Consider the following 24,397-nt stretch of genomic DNA (forward strand, 5'->3'; position numbering starts at 1 on the left):
GCAGGATCAGGAACTCATTTAAATCGACGCAACCAATAGCAGAAGTTAAACCTCCGTCCCAGTTATCTACAACACAGAAACACACGCCTGAAATCTTCCACACTAGCTCGCACGCACGTTCCACCAAAGCTAAAACCCGAGAAGCACCTGCACATACGGTGGTAGCGGAACCAATACCACCTAAAGAACGTCCGCTCATACGGAAGCCCACAACTAACCGCGAAGCCTTCACGCAAACAGCTACATACACTAATCGTCAGACAGACATCAGTGCAGACCTCGACAATAAAATAAAGCGTAAAAACGCCACCTCAAAATGACTTGCCCCAGAGGTCTGCCCAAATCAAACAGCAATGACTACCCCGTACTGCGGGTGGCACACGCAACGATCAATCTCGCCCTTTCCTCCAATCCCGCAAACTCGCCGCCAGACAAACAAATTACAGATTCCACTAAAAACTCATACTAGTAGCATTAGGCAGAAGAAAATCCCAAGAAGTCTCAGAATTAAAGTTAGATGTGCCCTCGGCTCTTCACCGTCCATGCTATTATTGAAGGGGAATGCTGTCCTAGAAAATGCGTCGCTCTCTCTAATTGATATTCTAGAAGAACAATGCAAGGAACAACTTGCGATAATTACTAATCAGCTCGGCAGCATAAATTTATCTGAACCAGAAAAAAGAGAACTTCAACAATGCGTCGAAACTATGGAGAAAAAATTACTAGATAAATGCCAGCACAACGGCATTAGAGCTGCAGATCCACCCAAGAAAACTAGCCAGTGCAACCCCTGCAGCACATATATCCACCGATAGTGCTACGAGCGAGCATCCAGAGCACTACAAAACCTAGTAGACCTATCCCGGAGTCTAAGCCCCGATGAATTTGATCTCCTGAAACATATGTCGGCTAGAAAAAGACAAGTCCACTTGTCGACACATAGGCTGCCGCTTCTACCTTGGTCTGGTTTCGCTCATCGTCTGAATTTCCATCTCCCACCTTCCGCATGTTTTCCCAGCATGCAAAGTGCAATATATGAGCATCAGAAGTTAGCTTTAGGATAATGTCGAACAACCATGTGGCCATGTTTCTTGAGCTAAGGGTGATATGACCGGTAGCGGTGGCTGAGAAAAGCTAACGTGATCGTCTGGCCGAATGATCTAACGTTCGCGAAGTCACTTCAGCCGTGCTTTATGACGACGCCAGAGTGCTACACTAGAGTTATGGCAGCGTGCCACACCTATTTTCTAATTTTTCTATTTATTGTGATCGAATTAAGATCGATGTACGACTATACAAAACTTGTACCTCCTATGCATTCAAGGCCTTTTCAGGGCACCGCTTTGGCATTGTAGCAGTCAACAACGACTTCATGGCGCAAACACGGGCACCAGTCAAAATGTATTCTGCCTGTCGTGTAGCGCTGAACAAATCATGCGTTCACATGGACATGTTATGCGGTGAACACGCTATGCTTATGCCAGAACACTGCAGCAAACTCACTGAGACCTGTAGCACAGATTGCGTGGCCGATAAACTTGCTATGCGTGTCCTGTGGTCGCCCACACGTCTACGTTTCGCGATGGTGGCCGAAACCTAATGATCGGATAGGATTGTCGGCATTGTGCAAGATGTCTTTGCCTTTGCCACACGGGAATCCACAGACTCCGTTGAGTACCGTAAGTACAGAACTCCATAAAGCAGTTTTGCATCAGAACATCAAGGTATTTGTACCATGTAACATAAAACTTAACGAGCTTGGTAGAAAAATCGCAAGGGCTCGATTAGGCACTGCTGCGCTTACATCACCGCACAAAATTTCACCTCTAATCTATCTTAAAACAACCTGCATCTTGCATATATTTTTATAAACGTCATAACTTAGTAAAATGAAAGCAAATATTTATTGACTGCTTATCAAAAAACCTGTACCATGCTAGTCATGGCGATGTTGAAAAGGATGCTGGAAACACTGCATTTTTGTTTTGGTACGCGCATAGAGGAAGGAGAAACTAAGGAGAGACACTGGCTTCACTCTTTGTGACGCTCACTGACACAGGAAGTTGTCGGGACAGATGCTCCGTGACATTTTTCTTACATTTCTCGCCTTCGGCAGGCAACCACGCCGGGTTGTGCGGACGTGCGCGCGCCGTAGTGATCCGACCAAGGGATCCAATCGCGGTTTATAACCGTCGCGATACCGTTGTCTCAGCCATTTGGAACGAGTATAAGGCTCTAGCGTCGAAAGGAGTTCATAGTGAACTCTGCAACTTACAATGTGAGGCCACTCCCCTGCTGCTTTTGCCGGCTTTTCTGAAAATAAATGTCCATTCGCACTGCACTGCAAAAGTGCATAGTTGATGACCGACAGCGCACTTTGCGCACATCACGACCTATGGCTAGCCCATCTGCAGTTTCAGAGCAAACAGGTATGCTGGTCGTGGCTTTATAGGAATCGTTTTAGTTTTCTTGAACAAGTTTCGGGCGTCCGCGTACCGCAAGGATTTGACGAGCCACAGCGCACCGACAAATACGCCGGCGGAGGAGAACCTGGTTACGTGTTTATACACGCCGACTGATGCCTCAGCTATATTGCTCGCGTGGTAAGTGAAGCTTCACGGAATTTGAATTCTGCGGTGCCAAACAGCAAGCGCGTAGGCGTGCGCTGGCTTGTTCAGCGGGCCTACTACGTGCGACCATCAGCCGTTTAATGTGCGCGCAGGCGTATTATCTGTCGAGCCTTGTTCACTCTTGCTCTGCATTCGCCAACTTTCACTTCCCTGCGCCCCTCGAGCATGCAAATAAGACTATGCAAGTTCGCCCCTTAATTACTCACAGCAGCCGCTTTTATTTGGATAGCAAATATATGGACACTCCAGGCACATTTCTGCCGTCGGCGTCGCCGTCCCCGTCACTGTCGCCGTCGCTGTCGCCGGGAGGTTCCGTATCAGTGAAAGATTGCGAGGGTGAGCCGGCGAACACGGTTTCAATCTCGCGTGCGCGAGCGAGGAACGCTGCCCGGATGCGTACCCTCTCCTGTGGCGCGCGAGGCAGCGGAGTGAGGCGATGGAGGAGAGGTGTTCTTCTCCGGCGGCGGCCATGGTGCCTCGTTGTCCTCCTCGCCCGCCACTCCATACAGAGTGGAGACAACCGCGGCTCCTACTGCGGCATTGGCCACGCGAATCGCGGACGACGTAGTAGACGCCTTTGGCGGACGCCGTAGGGACGCGTTGCCGGCGCTCGTGTGTGTTAAAAGCGGTCTGCGATAAGGCTAAAGCGCGCGCCCGCACAGGCCTCATCTTCAAAGCTATCTGCAATGTTTTCAGAATGCGCGTAGTACCATTAGCTTCGTATGCGCTGTGCTTTCCATGTTTCGTTCGCGCTGAAGCGAGACGTGCATGAAAGCCAATTCGCTTGCTCCTGCCGCGATTCATCACTCCAGAATTTTCACAGCGAGTTTCCGCACTCATCAAGTGAGATGTGTTCATGTTTACCTGTGCGCGCGTGACACTGTCCTGGTTAATTTAGTTAAAATACGTTCGCGGGCTAGTTGGTTTGAATCCATGATAGAATGTGTAAGCGCGACTGAACAAAGGTGCAGAAAGAAGCAGACACACAAAGACCTCGCTGTCCCTGTGTGTCTGTTTCTACGTCTTCGTTGACTCACGCTCACACATTCTATGATTGTTAATTTAGCTAGTAAGCGAATGTTTACACATTCATACTGCCGATAAAACTACTATCATTACTTCGTACAGCTATCTACTAATTTGCTATCGCAATCGGTGCTTCGCCTTTCGGGCGGAACTGCGATTTTTTCCTCTTCCATTCACACGACTTTCTTACGGGCCACGAATGCATCGTGCCCTGTCAAAAGCAGGAACACTACACAGCTGCCACGTACCTGCAATGCGTTTATACTACATATTCTCAATCACAGCGGTTTGTGATGACACGTTAGCATGAATCCATGGAATGCGGGAAATATAGTCCCCAATCGTCCTTCTTCCCTGGCGTGGTACGTGATGTACGGCACTGCATGCACGCTTCTTTCACGCTTCTTAGTTGTTCCAGTCCCACCTGGCCACAACAGCAGCCGGCAGAGCATGGTCTAGGTAACACGGCGGAACGACACACACAGAGGCTAACGCAATGCTGCACGCACGAAGTTTTTGCCACAGCACGAGACCTGTGGGGCAGCACACGCATTAGTGCGCAACACCATATTAGAACCACTATTTTGCCTTGACAACATCGCGTTTACAGCGGAAAAATATCGCGGGACTTCCTCCACATTTTTTCTCCTAGAGCGCGGACTGGGTACGGCCTCTCCTCCGTTTTCTCCTTCCTCCATGGGTGCGCCTTTGTTGAGCTGTGGTGGAGGCGCGGCCGCTTGTTCATCGTAGCGCAACTAAATTCTATTCGCCATTCTGGAAGTTGCGATCCACCGCGATATTTCTTCTTAATCGTGCTACCGGTTCAACGACCTATTTGTGGTGAGCTCGGGAGCTAGGTTTTCTCACTCCAAGAGACTCTTAGGTGCGGAGGGATGTCACTATTATTCGCTTGTGCTGCCGTCGTGGGACGACGCAGCGTAGGTATCGCGTATTTATATGACTTCTGATAAAGCTGCCGCATTTTTTTCCACAGTGCTCGGAATAATCAATGCTAGGCACCCCGGACATTTAAGCGCAAACACCGCGACAACAGCGCATTTCCAAAATGCCGCCCAACCAATCAAAAATGATAGCACTACCAATAGGTGCACTCACGTTCATAAAATAGCTTTGAAAGGGGAAGTTATGAAGACATCATGGAACGAAACAAGCTTTGTTGTTGCAAACGTTCATTATTGTGTTAATTGTGGTCATTCTATGTTCAGACATTTTCCTAACTTGGGCTTACTGCGGACAAGAGCGCTCCCTTTAGCCGTCAGCGGGGATCGCCGAACTCGCTTCGCGAATACTTCCTTAGCTAAAGGATGACACAGCGAGCGCGTCTCCTTCGGGATAAAGGCGAAGAAGTTAGAGCAGCTACCGGGTGGGCGGGCATAATAGGTGCATAATACTTCTGTTCTTTTGAGGTATACACGCTTTGGAAGGGGTTATGCATGTGAAGAGGGCTTACAGCTTGGCAGAGGGATTCTGAGTTGTTTTCATGGACTGCGTACTTGTAATGGGGGGGCACGGCCCGATTCATCCAACAGCACCACAAATGAAGTATATAGAGTTACCAGCGTCATACTTTTCCTTATGTTAGAGCTGCAGAACATTTTGATCACCCCTCGCGACTACAGCATAAATATGAATAGCTACTGATCACGCCATAAAAAGCGGATCTCCTTTCTGAAAGGATGCTGACACCTCAATTGATGTGGAGCTTATTTGTGGAAACATATTACGAGCACGTATTTGCCAACTTAGTTATCACGTGGTTGCGGATAATACAACTTTCGAAACCGTCCAAGTTACGGCTGGTACGCCTTTTCCTCAAATTTCTTCAGCCTGTCCTTTTTGTCATTAAGGTGCCGTCAAGGACAACGAACTGGCAAACACTTTGTCTTCGCTGGGCATCGACTTGAAGATCAAGGATGCCGCTACAGCCGACAGTGTGCTTGAGGCGGCGGGAAAACTGCTGTTCATGCTCAACAACGCACCCCTTCTCACAGTAGGGTTAAGCATGCTTCCCACGAGCACAACTTCAAAGGTCATTGCGGTGAGGTTCCTTACTATAATTATTTATTTTTCTTTGAGATTTTGACTGCGAGAACCGAGAGTGAAAAAGGAAGTGAGGGTGGGAAACTGCGTTACCTAGTTCAGATTGACCTTGCTGAAATAAGAAGCGACCTTCATGGAACAAGATTTGTGTGATAGAATCATTCAATATTAACAATTGCTAGCAGTCTAGCTACCTGCGGCAACTGAGAAAATTGTGGTCTATGCTCATCTGGCATCAACACCATGCTTTTGTTACTTGTGAGAAAAATCACCGCTTCATAGACACTCCTCGCTTGCGATAGCTCTATTGCTCGTGCAGATACACCCTACAGTAGCGACGCATGCTGTACATGTTGCCTCATGTCTCGGAGGGCATCAGCGCGCTTCTGGAGTAGCCTTGAGCTTTACCGAATGCTATTGTCGCCAATTATAATGAAGCGGCAAGAATTTGCGTTTTTTAAAGCATTTCGCAGCTCGTTCATGAGTGCCATGTTGTCAGCGTTTTCAGCAAACCTCTGAGATCCCCTCCGCACTTCTGTCGCTTTGATGGAAGCGCACGTGACGGCTTGTGTGCTCCAGCACTGAGAGATGACTTTGGTCATGTGACGCAAACCTTGGTTTCCTGCAACAACGGCAGATAATACTGTCACGCGCGTATTAAATTTTATGGGTGCGGGAGTCCACCGATTGCGTGTGCACTATTAGGGAAGTTGGCACGCATCGCCCTTCGTGGGTCGGAGCCAGGTGCGGGCGTCGCGCCAACCAGATGGTGCTCACGACATGCGCCCATGGACGGTTAGAAAGTGAGGCAGAGCCTGAGGGAGGAGCGTTGTACCTGAACGCTGTAAAACATATCAGGAAAAGGAAAGCTCGCTTAGAACATCTCCATTTATTTGGTGGTCCCATGGCTGTGCATGGGCTTCGAGAGGAGAGATATGGTGTCTGGGTTGTGGCCCGAACGTTCGACAGCTCCATTGATTCTCGTGCCTCGCGCTCCACCATGAACTGGTACTTAGAGGGCTGCCACACATCTTTTGTACTGAAATGCCATGGAGTAAGCAGGAACTTCACACCCCTAAGTGATTCGGCCAGATCAAGATTGGGAGTGAAAACGCGTAGCCCGCACCACAGCTAGCGCTCAAAATTCGCGTTATATTCTTAACCATCCTATGAGGTGCTTGTACATTAAGGAAGTCATTGCAAGCTGTATTACGAGATCAGAATGGTTCAGCATATGACGCTTTAGGAATTACGATGTAAAATTGCAGTGTCCCCTTTTTCTTATGCTCTTAGCCGCAGTTCGTGCCAGAATTTGGATGTGGCATTCTAAGGAATCGTTTAAAAAGACCTGATGTATTTAACTGTAATGCAGATGTTCCTTGACATCCAGGTCTCCCATCAAAGCAGCCAAAATAATATTGCATGCTTGAAGACATGTTTGCAAAAGAAAAATGAACACAACACTCCAATATGCCCGAAGGCTACTTACAACAGGACGTCGCAAGAAAGTTGTTGCTCAATTTCTGGTGTCGTCATTATCGCCCATATTCCTTTGAAAAACACTATAATAGGTTCCTTTAGTGTAATAAATTATTTCGAAATAAAGTCGGTGATATAGAACGTGTGAAATCTACATTAGTGTTCGGTGCTTCATTAGTGGGTGTGCTAGCTAGTACATAGACAAGTGCGAGGTTCTCAAGGAGGATGCATAATCACTAAACAGCACTGCTGATTAAGATTGCGAAGCTCAAATATACATAACTTCTTTGTCCTAATTACATTATGGGGTTTTACGTGCCAAAACCACTTTCCATTATGAGGCACGCCGTAGTGGAGGACTCCGGAAATTTCGACCATCTGGGGTTCTTTAACGTGCAGCTAAATGTAAGTACACGGGTGTTTTCGAATTTCGACTCCATCGAAATGCGGCCGCCGTGGCCGGGATTCGATCCCGCGACCTCGTGCTCAGCAGCCCAACACCATTGACACTGAGCAACCACGGCGGGTCTTGTCCTAATTTATCAATTACTTCAGTTGACAAGAAAAATCATATACAGGAAACATTTATGGCCTTACATGCAGAGGCAGTTTGAACGTAGGAAGCTAAGCCAATTGACAAGAATTCCTGTCTAATTGGGCGAATTATTGACATAAGTGCCTATATATTTGGGCTAATTCATGGCAAACTTAACGATGGCTACAACAAAAAGTAAGATTTGTTAAGAGAATTATTTCGAGGACGATTTTCCGGATAGCGAGGTTTTATAAGGGAGAATGGTGGTTGCTTTTGGATAAACAGTTGCAGGCAACAAGAAGTGTGATAAGCCAAGTGCTGCAATTTCTATTCGCGAAAGAAAGTGCTCAGTATTAGTTTCTTTCCACGTATTTTTTTTGTTTTGCTTTTTGCTACTGCCTCAGTAAGAGCATGACTCCTGCAACCGCGTTCCTGATTTACATGGCACTTAATACGTATTTTCTTTTCGCGTGACCCTGTCAAAATTTTGCACGTTTTTTTTTTTCATGAAGCTTACCTAGTGGAGCAATAGTTCGCACTAGTGTGAACAAGCTATTCACTTTGTGACTTCACAGATAGAAGAGGGCGACAGCATCGTGATCCGGGCGGATGCCATGGTGAACGACAACATGAAAGCGTTGGAAGGTCTTGCCTGCAAATTTGCTGAAGCTGTTAGTCTTCCGCATGAGCAAGATCACCCCCTTTGCCGCAACCTGGCGCAAATCGCTTTTGACTTAGCTAAGGTGAGTGGCTTTGATTTTACATTACCGCATGGGCAGCACCGCCTTCCTACACGGGAAAAGCGACCATCTTCCGGAGCAGAGACGCTCAGGCGCTGACAAGGGCGCTGTAATTTTATGTCTCGTGACAGGCGTCTGCCTCTAGATGGGTTGCTGTGGTTCGCAAGAGGCAAGAATGTCACAAAACATGCCGAGTGTGTCTTTGTAATTACAGTACTCGCGACTTTGCTATCACGTGTGACGTCGTACCTATGGCGTGTCATGAAGCTTACAGTGCAACAGCTTCCAATCTGCAATTTCTGGATAACGGGCTGACACACAATCGCACACACGCACGCTCACCAAACCGAATTTTAACATGGTAACCCGGATAGCATTTAGTCATCTTGCAAATAGTGAAATGAACGTGAAAAGGTCCCTGCCCTTCTTGAGCGCCAGGTAACCTTCATTGTCATTATCGTCTTCCATTAGGCATCCACCTATTATAACGAGTAGGTGCTTATTCAACGAAATTTAGAACTCTGTGATGGGCACCAATAACACTTAAACAATGCGGAATAGTGCAGTGACATCTCAAGAGTTATCTTCTACGATTATTAATCTTGATTTGTGATATCGTTCAGTTCGTATTCGTCAATTTACAATTTTGTAACTTTGATCATCTCAATATTACCTTTCACGCTGTGAGGCCTGGGGATGTCCACATGAACTTACCTCTTTTCGTACAATAATTAGGTATGATTAGGACAAGCTCATTGGGCGGTTGGCGTATTCTTGTCCGTTTACAATTTTACCGTCCAGATGAAAATGAACTTCAAATTAGGCAGACACTTAAGACCGCTTACGTGTAGGAACGCGAAAGCATTATACCGTTCGTAGACATCGGAACCTCATCAACGCGCTCATTATATGCACTCGTGACGTAGTGCCACCTCACCCGCACCATCACGTGCGCTTCCCAATGACGCACGCACTACTCAGCGAGATGGCTGCGACGTGACGCGTGCAATGATGCACGCACTAGGCACAACTTTATTTAACCACAACCCTGGTGTAACTGTGGAGCAACCGTGGCGTTACAATGAAGAATCCCGACTCAACGAAGAAACTTCTGGTACCTAACGATGTTAACGAGGCGCCCGTGTGTCACCATCGACCCCAACAACCAGGACCTGCGGCTGAAGGTACATTGGGTGCTGTACGGCATGGCCGGCGAGGATATGTGCAGCAGGCCGTGTCATCGTACGGAAAGGTAACGAGTGTCACGAAAGAGCGGTGGCGGGCGCACGGTGTTGAGGGGACAAGGGGGCCACAACCCGTACCGTCACGTTGAAATTGAGAGCCAGTGTGAAAATTGACTACATCCCACACCAGCTGACAATAATTGCAGGTGAGCTTCTGGCCATTATTGTAACCGGTAGAGCGCCGCTGTGCCTACGGTGCAAGCCTGCAGGGCATACTCGGCGCGAGTGCCAAGTGCCGCGTTGCAGCATTTTCCGCCGCTATGTGCGCAAGGGTAATCAGTGCTTGAAAACGTACGCCAGTGCGACTGGGCCTGTAAAGGGTAACGACATGTCGGAACGTCTGATCGATGAAGCAGACGCCGAAGAAACAGCAGGGACAGAGGGTATCGGCATAAAAGCAGTGGGGACGCCCAACGCGCACCTACTTCCTGATACCACAGCTGGCAGTCAAGTAAAACCAATACATGCACCGCAGCCTAAAAAGGGTGGAGCTGTTTCAGTGCTGAGGGGAAGTCGGGATCAGCTTATTTCAGTGGCAGCTTGGCTCCCGCTGAAGAAGACCACGGCGAAAGCCCCATGGATGGGTGTGAGAGCCTTCTTAACACTGCAGCTACGAAGAGTACGCTGGAGGGTGACGCCAACTCAATAGACACTACCGCAAGAAAGGAGAATGAAGAGCCGCCGGCAAAAAACAGTTACAACGCCGCGTAATTTTTTTGAAGCTGAAGGCCAGTATTCCGCCGGACCTGAAGGCGGTGGAATACGCCGCTGTCGCGATTGGCGTCGAGTCACGAGCGCGGACGTTTAGGGCCCGGTGAAGAAGGCAACGAGTGATTAGTCTTTTTTTTCGTTTTCATTTTCTGCGCTGCGCCTTTTCATGGCCAGTCTTCGTTGTTTCTTTCTTTTTACGAACGGGGCGTTCTCCCGCAGAAGAGCGTGGCAGAAAAGGTGATCTATAGAAGGAGAGAGGCAAGACAAACATGAACCCTTGATTTCCGTTATATAAACGAAGTTTTGCCCGTCGAAGCCGCCACAGCGCCAATCGCAACAGGGGCACCTCGCGGCTACTTTCGGATATCGCCGGCGCGCAAGGAGGAAGCGCGGAAACATGCACAATTGCCGTTCCGAAGGGACGCGCATGCGCGCAGGCGTCGGTCTCGACAACAGGGGTGCGCCGCTAGACGGCGCGGAGGGCTGTTTCGCGACGCGCTCGCGCATGCCGCAATATTTTGTGGGCCAGTGTAGATGCTGCGTGGCGATTATTCCTGGCGTTTAAATAAATCCCGCGAAATATGAAATGAAACCACGCCACTGCGCTCATGCGCTATCCTATTCCTTTCGTGTGGACCATGGCGAAATCATGCGGCTCTAGGCATCGGCCTTACACTGCGCCAGCATCTTTGACGGTGCATGGCACACGGAAAGGAAGCTCCGGCGTCCCTGATCAACGACAGGCTCGACGCAGGGTTGAGCGTGCTGCAATATTATAGCGCACGAGCGCAGTCTCGTGCTTTTATTTCACATTTTCCGGGCTTTCTTTAAATGGCGGAAAAAATAACCACGCAGCATGTTCGTTCCCACAAAAAATTGGATCGGTGGTTTTGAAATGCCCTCTGCAACGTAACGAGCCCACTTGTTCTCAAAGGGAATATTAAAAATTTTGCGTAATTAATCTTAGGCTATTAATTAAGCGTAATATAGAAAAATATCCCCAGGAGCGTCACATGACGGCAGACCATATGTCGTTAGTTTTATTCAGTTGCGGTTAGCCACTGGTATTTTATTGCTTGGTTCCAGTTACGTGAAACACCCCATATACATAGTGCAATGCCATATAATGTGACCTCCTTGGCGTTTTCGAATATTGAATGATTTTTCGGTAAGTTGCCATTTGGCCGTACTTTGCAGCACAACATGGATAAGCTAAGCTCATGGCGTACTATGTGGCTTATAAGTCTGAATACTTCGACGAGCAAGCACACAGCTCCTTTACTACCAGGAAAAGCTCTCCAGTGCTAGTGCATCAATACGCTTCCTTTTATAAATATTTGAGTGTTCATCATTGGCTTGCGATACTTAACAGCTTGCCAGATCTACTTTCGCCGTCCTTTGAGCAGTGTGAGTTGCTTGCAAAATTTTAATTTGCTCAGAGCTTGTATAGTCTCTGTAATGGTAATTCTCACTATGTTACCCTTATAAATCGTTTGGGATCTTTACAAAGCAAAGCAGCTCGTCTAATTCTTCAATGAAAATTTATTTATAAATTATACGGTTTTACATGCCAGATCCACGATCTCATTATGTGGCACTTGGTAGTAAGTGAATATGGGTTAATTTTTACAACCTGTGCTTTCTTGATGTGCACTTAATGCACAGTATACCGGTGCTTTTGATGTTTGACCCTCAGTAAAATGTGACCGCGGCTGCTTGGATTACAACCCGCGACTTCGAGCTTAGAAGCGCAACGCCATAACAACGAAGCCTCCCCGACGGATTAGTAGTCATTTTAGTCTTCACTTTTACATTGGGCAAGGCAGTGTCTATTGTAAAGGAGGCTCCCTCTGCAAAGTATTGCTGGTAGTCAACTTCTTCATTGTTTCATAAGCGGTATTACACAGTGCCCTCGAATATAATAAAGTTTCTGTTTCTTACCGTCCACTCATATCTGCCAGAAGAGACAACTCTTGAAAAACGTTCTCTTTCTGCTTTGCGCATGATGAAGTTTGAGCATACGTGCTTTTTTGACGTCTATACATCTGTAGAAGCAGCTACCTGATAGAGTACTTGATATGTCTGATCATGCATATTTTGTGCAGCACTGTTGAACGATACGTTTCAACGTAATGTGTGTTTTCCACAATCCAAGTATCGAAAAGATGCTTGTTTTACAATTGTGCACTTTGCTTTCGATTGGTGCTATTATTGCTCGTTATATTTTGCATACGCATGCCACTCTTTGGAAGTTGAAGAGTTCAATAAATCATGATGAACTAAACCTAAGTGCAATAGCTCCTTTCATCTGACTCCCCTCAAAATGCGACTGCCATGGTAGCGGTAGCCACTGTGGCAGGTGAATAAATTGAAGAACAATGTCGTTGACGAAAGATTTGCATTCTTTCTCGCCTGTATGTCGGTAACAATTCCAATAACTGTGCGTGTCATCGCAAAAAAGCTGTTTTTGGCCCTTTATTGAACAAACTGCATACTGTGTATCGTTGTAATGCAGAAATTTATTGTAATACCCCAGCGTGAAATGTTCTTGGAAGTAGCACGGTGCTTCATTACTTATAAAGGTAGTAATGACAGAGGATATCGTTATATGGGTTTACACAATGATAACTGTGATCGCACAGTGATTAGAAACTGTAAATAGAAACTTGTTAGGCATGAATATGCTGGCACACTTGATTAGCTGTGGAAGTGCAAAAATTCTTTATACTTAAAGGAAGGAATCATTCAAATGAAGGAACGCAACTGGCTGATTTCACCACAAAGTTTTGATTAGCTTTTGTTTAATGTGTCGTCTTCCACTGTTTCATGCGCACAAGTTCCTTGCCTACTTTTCGCATTGATGCATGAGTTTTACGTGACGGTGCGGGAGGGTGTGTTGTCGCTGTGCCACTGTAGCAAGCTTCTAATGCTATGTAACCGTATCGTGAAATGCCGTTTAAAGCAAGAGTTAATACAGGTGCAGCAAGCATACAAAGTCCGCAACATATTCAAGGCTTGTCGGTTTCTGCGCAGGAAAAAAAAAAAGCGATACTCCATCGAAGAAAAGATACATCTTACCGGCATGAAATATTCGCCAACAATTTCACGACGCTATTTATTAAAGCGGCGCAGTTAAGCATGCTATCTTAGAAAATTTATTACGATAGCCCGCAAGTTTGGCCTGTCAAATTTAATAATCAGGTGAGGTAATGGCATCCTTTCAAGATGTAATTGGGAAACTTACACGCGACAGGAGATGTCCTCAACTAAACGGTCGCGTGTTCACCGCAAGGTTGAAAGTATGGGTACTGTGCTGTCTTGTCATAAGCCCTTGCGGAGGTTGCAATTACTTAAATTGCTCCTTACGCTCAATTATTCTATGCTACGCAACAATTCAAAAATTTTGACGACTCCAAAAGGCGATGTTGTCTCGTGGAGATCGAACACCTCGTAATATTGGTAACTCACAAAGGTGTGTAATAAGTACTAGATCTGTAGCATACGAAGCAAACGTGGAAATACACCACATTCGCCACGTAGTGTATCAAAGAAGGCATAGAACTGGGACAATGGGATTTGTGGTACAAGTTGTTTATTCTCCCTTCGCGTGTTGGTGCCGAATTCGGTAATCCACGTCTCCACGCCATGCACTTGCGGATCGAGGCGCTATTTCTCAAAAGAAACTGCGAAATAGCCATCGGCGCAATTCTTACGAAAAATAGCAGCGATCGCTGCGATCGGTGTGACCTGCGACCAACGGTCGGTCGTAGTCGAAAAGGGGAGGTACTGCGACTGGGAGTTCTGCGCATGCGACGGAATTTGCACTGCCGTTGTGATAAAAATCGCATTACGTGAAACAGGCTTTTATGGTAAACAAATACTTGTGTTACCAGCATGTGAGGTGCTTTGCGAGAGGGTGCGTGACAAGACGGGGTTCATACTGCCGCCCCTCGGAGCAAGCGACATGGCTTGTTGTACGAACATTGACGTCTCTTTTCCTGGCTTTTAATTGTGCTGCTTTCTTTATTTTCACTTCTGTTGCAGGCATCCACCGAGCATATGCCAATCACCGATCGGATGATGAAATATACCTTGGTGCCCTACAGTAACATCTCAATGTTTAAGCCGGTAAAGTATTTTCGCTTTCTACCGCACTCCCTGTCCTCGTCATTCGCGGTGGCACATAAGTATCTACGCGAAATTTGCCATTTTTCAGCAGCTCCTGCTTTCACTGCAGGTCATAGGTGTACTGTATTAAATTGTTTCAGCCACTTTCAAGAAAATAGATCTGGCCATTTTTCTAGGGATTTCGCTCAAGCAAATACCGTTATTGACGTCGACGTATTATACGCTCCACCTCCGATTCCTGCTTGACACAACATGCGTTTACCGTTGTAGTACGCTTTCTGACTCAATTCTAAGTAACCTAATTATACAGAAATATTCTAAGGTACACAGCAGACGTCATAATTTCCTTAAAAAAAGAAGGTTCTTCAACATTACTTCTCTTGCATTTAAGTTCAAAAATTTCACTCCATATGTCTAAGGTTCCTTAAATTAGGACATCAATTCACATCCTAGGACATGACATTACATGATGTCGACTAATTGGTCGACTAATTATACATTTGAAGCTTTTCAAAGACGAAATAGACGGCAACAAAGTGGCTGCTATATCGAAAATGGTTGTTCAATAGAAAAAATGTAGGCAATTCATCCACGGCCGGGTGATCTAATAATCCATGCGCATGACCTCAACAACTGAAAGAAGGCATGCAAAGCAGATATAAGCACATCAATTATTTCATGTCCGCAGATAACGTGCACGGAAAGCACAGTGTGTGCACAATTATTAAGCTTCAACTCGAGGTCCTGAGAAAGCATTTCTTCATTTTTTATGGGCAGCCGCATCAGGTGTATCGCATATGTTGAATAAAGTGGGCTTGTTTGCCTGCCTGTGTGCGTTCGTGCTCATGTGTACTTGAGCTAATTTTATTTGACTCGATCTTCTCACCGTCTTTTTCCGACCACGGCTTTAAAAACGTGCTTTCTAAGTTCTGCTTTTGCAAGAGAAGAATAACCGAACGAACTTTTATTGGCACAGAAGACAGAAGGGATGCAGAAGAACAAACGATAAAGGAAAGCTTCATTTCTTGTAATCTAAGCCCACTGTACAAGCCCAGACAGTGGTCGGTTACTATATTGAGCAAAAAAAAAAGATTCTTAGTTGGCATATATGGTAGTTTACCAACGATTGCTTGTGCGTAATGGGAATTACATGTAATAGCTATGAAGATGTTATTAAAAGAGCACAAACTAAACTTATCGGACATACTAAAAAACCACGTTTAGTCTCGGTTGCAGTTATACATCTTCGTAGCTACGCATTTCTACGGAAGAAAAATACATCTAACAGTTAATAATGAACTTACAGTAACATGATAGTACAAGAGTGAAAGAGGATTAAGAGTAAACGATGGTACCTATGGATGATAGTATACGAGCAGCCCATAAAATCAGCATACGTAAAGTGAAGAAATATATACACATGTGGCGTTTGAGGTTGCCTCTACTGCTCTTTTTTTTGTTTTAGACAAGTCTTCGTCTTTTTGTCGATATATAAACTTTGCCAGCGATGCCGTCACACGTGATGCACTAGAGGTATATTCCACTGCTACGTACTGCCATGTTCTGCATGGCTTAGTCGTCCTGACATATAGGATTTAGGACTTGCACATGTATACGCTACAGGATGCAACCAATGCTAATTTTAATAAAAGCCCCATGATGCTGCGCAAAATCAGCTTAAAAAGATGTTTAATGCGCTTTAGTGGGCACAACTTTTGCGACACATTAGTAAAGAAACATAAATAACAAAAGCATTTTAATTTCTTTTTCACATCATGATACAGGTTCGTGTTTCAAACGTTTTTGACAAGTACATTTGAAGACAACTACACTTTCTGTTATTCTCCTGGAGAGTTTCTGCTCTGATGTATCCATCATGCAATTTGACGTTCCCTCCTATAATTTCGCTTTCACGGGCGTGGATGGCGACACAACTTCAAGCCCTCACTAATTGTGATGTGTCGAACATTGTTTGCAAGCTTGCCTAACCTAACAACAGAGGCGATATGGCTCTTTCCAGACTGAATCAAGCAACAACTAAACTTTTTTTTCATTTTCACAGCGTAGCGCTGCCGCGTGATTATCAAGCTTTTTCATTTAATAAAGGAGCCTGGCCGTAATGTCGATATCCACGCTGCTGAATGCAAAATTAGTATAATGAGTGCCAAGTTTGGTGCTGAATACCTCGGAACATAAACGCTCATGTAGAATCAAACACAGTGAAGTTGTCTTCAAATACAATTGTAATATAGTTTCAAATATAGGCACACAGTATAATCATGATGGCAAAGTAGGTCATTCGGATGTATTTCTTTATTGTTCGTTTATTGACTCGAGTTTGTTGCCAACATTGTGTCCGCCAAAGTGCACGAACGCATGTGTAAGCAGATATTCTGCAGCTACCATTGCATTTTTAACAAACAGTGGTATTCCAAATTTGAAAGCCGTGTGTATTGGGCGTAGTTGAATAGTGAAATGTGTGAATTGAGTACGAATATTCCAAGAAAAACACACTGCTTATCGAAATGTAGATCGAATGTCTTCCTATATATAAAGTAAAATAACGTGCGAAGCCACTTTGGCAAACAAAGATTTATTAGGCATCTATGCATCGGGACATGTAGGCAAAATATAGCGTTCACCATTACACGTTAGAACCTTGGAAATGATGTACAATCCTTTCATTTACCTGGAGCCCCATGACAACAACAAAAACAAACCATTTTACCAGGTGCATGTAATGTCTTCTGAAAGAAGGGCGATGCACTAAAGTGTCCGACGCCGCAGCTTGCTCTAAAGGGATGCTGATATGTTGAACTTGTTCGAAAAATAAATCGGGAGAAGTTCGTATATGGCCGCTCTAAAGACGAGTCACTGTCATTGAATGACTGGAAAGCATTGAATAAAAGTTGCGTGCTTCACTCGTTCGCTTAGGAGCTGCTTGCTGCGTCGGTGCAACGACCACAGCGATTGTGGAGCAGACTCGTTTGGGACAGTTCTCACAACAATTGTGACGTCTCCCTCGATAATCCAATGAGCGTTTTTTTTTTTTTCACATATACTCAAAGCAAACGAATATTCCAGAACTTTGAGTATGGAATTTTTTATTTTACAGCAGGTCTACTCCATTATTTTTGGAGATTTCAAGTACTCGCGCACCCTAAATATATATGTATATATTTTATTTCAGCTCTTGGACATGATGGAAGGCTCCAAGGATTACATGGGCGACGACAAGATGGTAGTTGTCAAGAATTATGGCCAACTCAATGTAGTCGAAGCTCACCTAAAGGCATCACCGTAAGTACGCTTTACTCGCAAGTATTCAGCACTGCTAACAAATCATATTCGCACTGGGGCACTGCATAAGTGTTCAGGTTCCTCAACGCTAGAACTTTCACGCACAAGAAAACAACCTCCGAGGTCGGGACGTGTAATTTATTGGACGTCGAATGGTGCAAGCTTTTCTAAAGTAACAGAGAACTGACGAGCACTGCTTTCAGCAATCAAAAATGTCTACCTGAGTAGTTATTTCGCTTATCGAGACAATTTCTCAAGCTCTTAATAATAATGTAATTGCTGTAGCAGTGTTCCTGGACGTAAACAAAGCTCTCGATTGTGTGGACAATGACCTTCTCTATAATTGATTTGAGCGGTACGGGTTCGGGGGAATGGAATTACATTTTAACGCGTCAACGTTAAGGGCCCCGTGTCGCAGTAAACCCGCTGTCGGCGTAGGCGGCGCTGTCCGTTACAGAAAAATCATCCTGAACCACGCAGGCCCTCCGCGTGGCGCATTCATATTACTGAGCTAATTGAAACTCTCGAAGTAAAATGCGTCATAAAATATATAAAATAAGACTTCTACACAACCTGCAGGTATGATGGCGTCGGATTGTACTTTGACTGTACGGTAAAACATAATTGTGTCTCTTGGAAACACAAACCGCTTTTCCAGCTACGGTTTGAGATATGTCTTCGTAGGAGCGGTGCGCCAGGCTCGGTTCCGTGCGACACTATGCAGGTAGCGCTCATCTCCGCGAATCTGTGACGGCAATGCCCTCGCCCCCACCCCTCCATGGGAGGGGGGAGAGAACTTGGAGGGCGGTTCAGATAAGGTGGGAGGCCACATACAACAGAGGATTTTTTTTTACAATATCCATTTTTTTTAACTTCAAGTATGCGGAAACATTGCGCAACATGTTGCAAAAAAATTCTTTTCCGATCATCATTAGTTGGAAGTTATAGTGAGTTTTACAAACCATACTCCCGTATTGCGAAACCGTCAATAAGTACTAGTTCTTTTATATAACTATTATCCAAAGCACTATCCTTTTTTTCATTTTACGGTTCGACAGAGCAGCCACACAAGTAAGAGGATACTCTAGAGCATCTCATTGAAGTCCCGGCCAGGCAGCTATTGCATTTTAGACCTCTATGTAGGTTTTCGCATCTTAAACATGGGGCCGTATAACGTAAAACTATTCCAATATGTTTCTGTTCCAATCTCCTGATGTCAAATTTGCGCAACCACCGACGCAAGCACCGGGCGGTCACCCGCAGGGTTGTCTGAACAGACCAATCAAACGCTCTTCTCGTTCATAAGAGGTCACTTTTGTTTGCTTGAAAAACGAATAACATTGCCTACACTGAGCGGCTTGTCGTATCTAATTGATGGCCGTGTCACGGTAACGCCTCCCTAACAGGGGAAGGCTAACCGTTCTGCAGGCGTTCAGAACAAAGTTTCGTCACTCACTCACTGACAAGAGGCGAGGAGAACGCTCAACTGAAGAGGGATTCACTGGGGCAGTGCCAGTGCACTGAAAATCGATAACCGGATGAAGAGGCTGGTGCCGGCGTCTGCGATTGGTCGGCTTTCCCTTACTTAGCTTGTGGTGGCTGGTCGAAAATCACGGCGGCATGCAACGGAAGCTTAAGAATGACGCTAAAACTGACCCTCAGCAAAGAAGAGTTGGCAGAATGAGGTTGTAAACGTGCCGAAATGGCTCAAAAACGTTACACGGGCAGGCAAGAAGCTTTATTATACGCAAATACACCCATGTTCTCCGGCAGATGCGAGTAGCCAGCGTCTCAGCGATCGGCGGCAGCCATATTTTATTCCTTTCGGAACGGGGCAGCCTGCGGCTATCCCGAAGAAAAATCGGTTTTGTTCGGCATATTTATGCATCTTTATCGCGTACACGTCACTTTGACGCAGTGAGTTTGTGCGGTTTTGTGACGTCGCGTTAAACGCAGGTGAAGTGGGTGCAGCCCGAAAACTTTTTAGCAATAGCCGAGAGCTAATGGCGAAAAGAGGTCTAATCAGAAATAACTGTTTTTCTTTTTTCTGTCAAATCATGCATAATCAGTTTGTACACATATCAGATGGGGAGGTATCGCGGTTTTCATGACGTCGCGTGACAGACAGGTGAAGTGGGCTTGGTGGAAAAAAGTTTTTGACCAATCGTGGAGGGCTGATAGCAGAATTGGAATAGAAAAGTTTGGAATAGTTTTACGTTATAGCGCCCATGGTCAGAAGATTTGTTCACGTGTTTCTCAAAACAAGATTTTGCTCCACCTAACTTTACGTAAGCTCTGATAATTATGTTTTAACGATAATTTGGTATGAAATCTTTCACACTCATTCTCACAAACAGATTTGTGCAATGGACTAGGACAAAGACAGTTGATGCAATATTTTTGCATTTACAGCTTATTTTGCGAGTACATCTTCTGAAAATTGGCGTTCTTTCTGGCTTTGCTTAGTTTTTCGAACATAACATTTTTAAAGTATTTATCACATTACATTCATCCTAGTTCATTGCACACGTCCCCTACTCAGAGACATAAATGCCAAAGCTTTACTTAATTCAACAATTCTTTAATTACGTCCACTGCTGCCGCGACTAGCACCTTTATCACATTTTATGAAAAAAAAATATCTGTCAAAAAATAAAATCAGCAATTTTCTTGCACTTTAGATAGTACAATAAATCAAGGGATGCTTATTGAGGAAAAATGTTTATATACTGACTTCCGATTTAAAGAAAAACAGATTTTGAGCAGCCTACCACCTTAAAGGCCACTTTCTAGTCCGACGCAGCGTGCGCGTGAGCCAGCGGCGGTGGAGGTTGGCACCGCGTCATGGTGGCGCGAAAAGCGACGTCGTCCACAGCCTGCCGTCCCCCAGACGCACGCGCATTTTGTCCGACACCGGGACGATGACAGCCAGCTCGCTGCAATGCGCAGGGGGGCACCGCCACCAGCAGAGAGACCCGGAAGCGGTGCATTCTGGATCACGAGGCCGGCGCAGCGTGTTGCATTTCGTGCCGGCTGCATCCGAAGCACGCCGATAGACGACGGAGTGTCAAGTGCTGCGATTTCGCTAGCGGGGTGTCGCCGTGCCAAGCGTGCACGATCGTCAACGCTGCGTCGGACTGTGAAGAGCGGAACGCGATGGCTTTGTCGGGGCCCGTTGACACCGGCACCCTATATTCTGCGACACGGGGCCCCATAGAAATCAGTAGTCGGCCGATCCCGGCGGCAATGCAGGACACAGGAATGGCTCATACCCTCCTAAGGCAGAGGCTACAAGCAGTGATTCAATAATGCCTCATACCCCCGCAAGGAAGGAAAAAAGGAGCTTGCGCTTGATTTTCAGCGTAACAAAATTATGTTTCCTCGTATATCCAAATTATTTCCTCCGTAATTCAAATTACAGTCTGACGCTATCATGTCTGTAGGTTGTGTGCAAGTCGGACTTTACGAATTTTCCGATGCATTTCACTTCGAGAAATTTCGTCTGTTCAGTAACGCCTCTGCGCTGCGCAGAATGCCTGCGTGGTGCGGAGTTATTTTTGCAAACCGACAGTGACGCCGACAACGGCTTTTCTTCGACACGGGGTCCTTAACGCTATCGCGTTAAAAACGAAAAAAAAAACAAGAAGTAGAACGAACCAGAAAGCTCTCTTTCGTGCATAGCGTTCGCCGTCAGCGTTTCCAGGGAAACATTTGCAGTTGCATAAGCGGCAGTTGCCGGAAGCGTGACATGCAGTCGGGGATCTTTGAATGCTATTACGTTCCACCCTAGAGGCGAGGCTTAAGCGTTCTCCAAGTTTTTTTTTTTTTTTTCGGCAGCAACTTGACTGATAGCTCCCAATTTCTCTCAATCGAAGGACAGAACTCGTGATTACTGCTTCTGTGCATGGGTTTACAACAGGGCTCAGTGCTTTGGCCTATTGTATTTTTGCTCTGTATTAACGATATTCAGTTGTGCCTACAGTCAACGAATGCAATCATGTACGCTGACGATACAATCAATGTACTAACGTCTTATTCATTAAATAATATTGTTACTGCACTAAACAACGAAATAATATAGCTCTGTAGTTGCTTCCTAGCTAATCAACTCTCACTGAACGCGTTGAAACCAATATATGTCGTGTTCAAGTCTCCACATATACTTTGAAGCTGAACCAGATTGCAAAATAAGAACTGGTAGAGATGAGGAGGAACCAGTTATCAAACTCACACGTTTCAGCGTTTAGTTCTGGCAGTCACATTTGGATAGCCTTTGTAAAAAGTTACATTACAGATGTCTTGTCCTATTAATACCTCGGAAATTCTTTGTGCTCAAAGCAATAAAGCCAATGTACTTCAGTTGCACTTCACGTATTGTGCGTAAACCCGGAGTTACATTTACATAGTGTACTTTAAACCGCTGATAGTACTACAAAAGGGAGCTTTGAGGTTTAATAATTTAGAGCGACCACAGAACACATCCAAACTGTGTTTGAAACCAACATCATGCCAATATCTGCTTTACGGTATTACCGTTTGGCGCTGGTAATGGCAAAACATTCATAAATAAAAGTGTGTTTCAATGTACGCTATCTGTAACACACAGGATAAGCTTGCGTTCCCTGTCACGGTAAATTTCTGCTGCCATTTTCAGATATGTTTTACGGTCAGCAGAGAAAGAAATTACACATAGTCAAGGTGCGAAATAATATTTCTTTACCTATTCTGTGGTATTTAAGCAATACATACTCAAATAAAAAATATATTTTAACGGCGTCAAAATATTGTGCACATTCATAATGAACATTTCTAGGAGCGTGACATGTGCTTTGAATGGTATGCACATTAGATCTGCATAATTGTATTGTAAAGACACAGGCACTTTTCAGACATATATGTGTATTGTTATAAAGAGGGGTTGCGTTGTATAGATTTTATAAGTGCTGTTTACTTATGTTTTATATCGTTTATGTGTTACCTACTACTGAAAAATTGTTTTAATGTATCTTATATTTATGTTATACTGTTTAACTTCTGATTGCTCTTTTTTCATGTACTTTCTTTAATAATGCAGACAGGCTGTTCTGAATTGCTCTTTTCTCATTTTGCCATCTACGTTGGATACATCGCTAGCCTGCTATACGCGTTATACACTACTGTAATAAATTCAATTCAATTTAACCCATTGCTTCGCCGCGATGTAACTAGCATTGGCCTTCAACTAAATCAGACGTTTCACCATTTAGTCATCATCATCTTCAGCCTGGTTGCACCCACTGCAGGGCAAAGGCCTCTCCGATACTTCTTCAGCTACCCCGGTAATGTTATAATTCTGACCGTGTTGGCTCTGCAAACTTCTTATTCTCATCCGCCCACCTACCTTCTGCCGCCCCCTGCTACGCTTCCCTTCCCTTGGAATCCAGTCCGTAACCCTTAATGACCATCGGTTATCTTCCCTCCTCATTACATGTCCTGCCCATACCCATTTCTTTTTCTTGATTTAAACTAAGATGTCATTAACTCGCATTTGTGTCCTCACCCAATATACCCTTTTCCTATCCCTTAACGTTACACCCATCATTCTTCTTTCCATAGCTCGTTGCGTCATCCTCAATTTAAGTAGAAGCCTTTTCGTAAGCCTCCAGGCTTCTGCCCGTACGTGAGTACTGGTAAGACACAGCTGTTATACACTTTTGCTTTGAGGGATAATGGCAACCTGCTGTTCATGATATGAGAATGCCTGCCAAACGCACCCCAGCCCGTTCTTATTCCTCTGACTATTTCAGTCTCGTGATCCGGATCCGCAGTCACTACCTGCCCTAAGTAGATGTATCCCTTACCACTTCCAGTGCCTCGCTACCTATCGTAAACTGCTGTTCTCTTCCGAGACTGTTAAACATTATTTTAGTTTTCTGCAGATTATTTTTTAGACCCACCCTTCTGCCTTGCCCCTCCAGGTCAGTGAGCATGCATTGCATTTGGTCCCCTAAGTTACTAAGCAAGGCAATATCATCAGCGAATTGCAAGTTACTAAGGCATTCTCCATGAACTCTTATCCCCAATTCTTCCCAATCCAGGTCTCTGAATAGCTCCAGTAAACACGCTGTGAATAGCATTGGAGAGATCGTATGTCCCTGTCTGACGCCTTTGTTTATCGAGATTTTGGCGCTTTCTTTATGGAGGACCATTTAGTACTCGCTCCTTTTCTCTTATTACGTTTTGGGGTAACAATATCAGCACTAAATGTCAGCAACCGCTCGTGTTTCGCCGAAATTAGCCAAATAATGAATATTACTATTCATTTACTTATTTATTTATTTATTTATTTATGTATACGATAGGGCTCTAAGCTTGAAAGACAAACGGCTGCAAGAAAACATATACAAGCACAAGAATGCCTAAAATTATTTAAGGTAATCCCTCTAGAGGGGGGGGGGGGGGTTGCGGGCAGAAATTCAAAAACAGTGTTCAGAAAGCTTCAATTAAAGACAATTGCATGTCTGTATGGGAATTTTTCGGGATTATGATTATAAGAGTAGTAAA

General features: G+C 45.1%; 1 protein-coding gene across 1 annotated transcript in view; it reads left to right on the forward strand.

Moving 5' to 3' along the window:
• The window catches only part of LOC135912879 (endothelin-converting enzyme 2-like), a 219,294-nt gene that overhangs the window by 102,244 nt on the left and 92,653 nt on the right, over positions 1 to 24,397 (forward strand). The window contains exons 13-16 of the mRNA XM_065445457.1: positions 5,525 to 5,715; positions 8,307 to 8,474; positions 14,471 to 14,554; positions 17,745 to 17,854. Of these exons, the coding sequence (XP_065301529.1) occupies positions 5,525 to 5,715; positions 8,307 to 8,474; positions 14,471 to 14,554; positions 17,745 to 17,854 (553 nt within the window). The remainder of the gene's footprint in view (positions 1 to 5,524; positions 5,716 to 8,306; positions 8,475 to 14,470; positions 14,555 to 17,744; positions 17,855 to 24,397) is intronic.

This window comes from Dermacentor albipictus, chromosome 1 (assembly GCF_038994185.2).
Source record: "Dermacentor albipictus isolate Rhodes 1998 colony chromosome 1, USDA_Dalb.pri_finalv2, whole genome shotgun sequence".
In the NCBI taxonomy this organism is placed as follows: Eukaryota; Metazoa; Arthropoda; class Arachnida; order Ixodida; family Ixodidae; genus Dermacentor; species Dermacentor albipictus.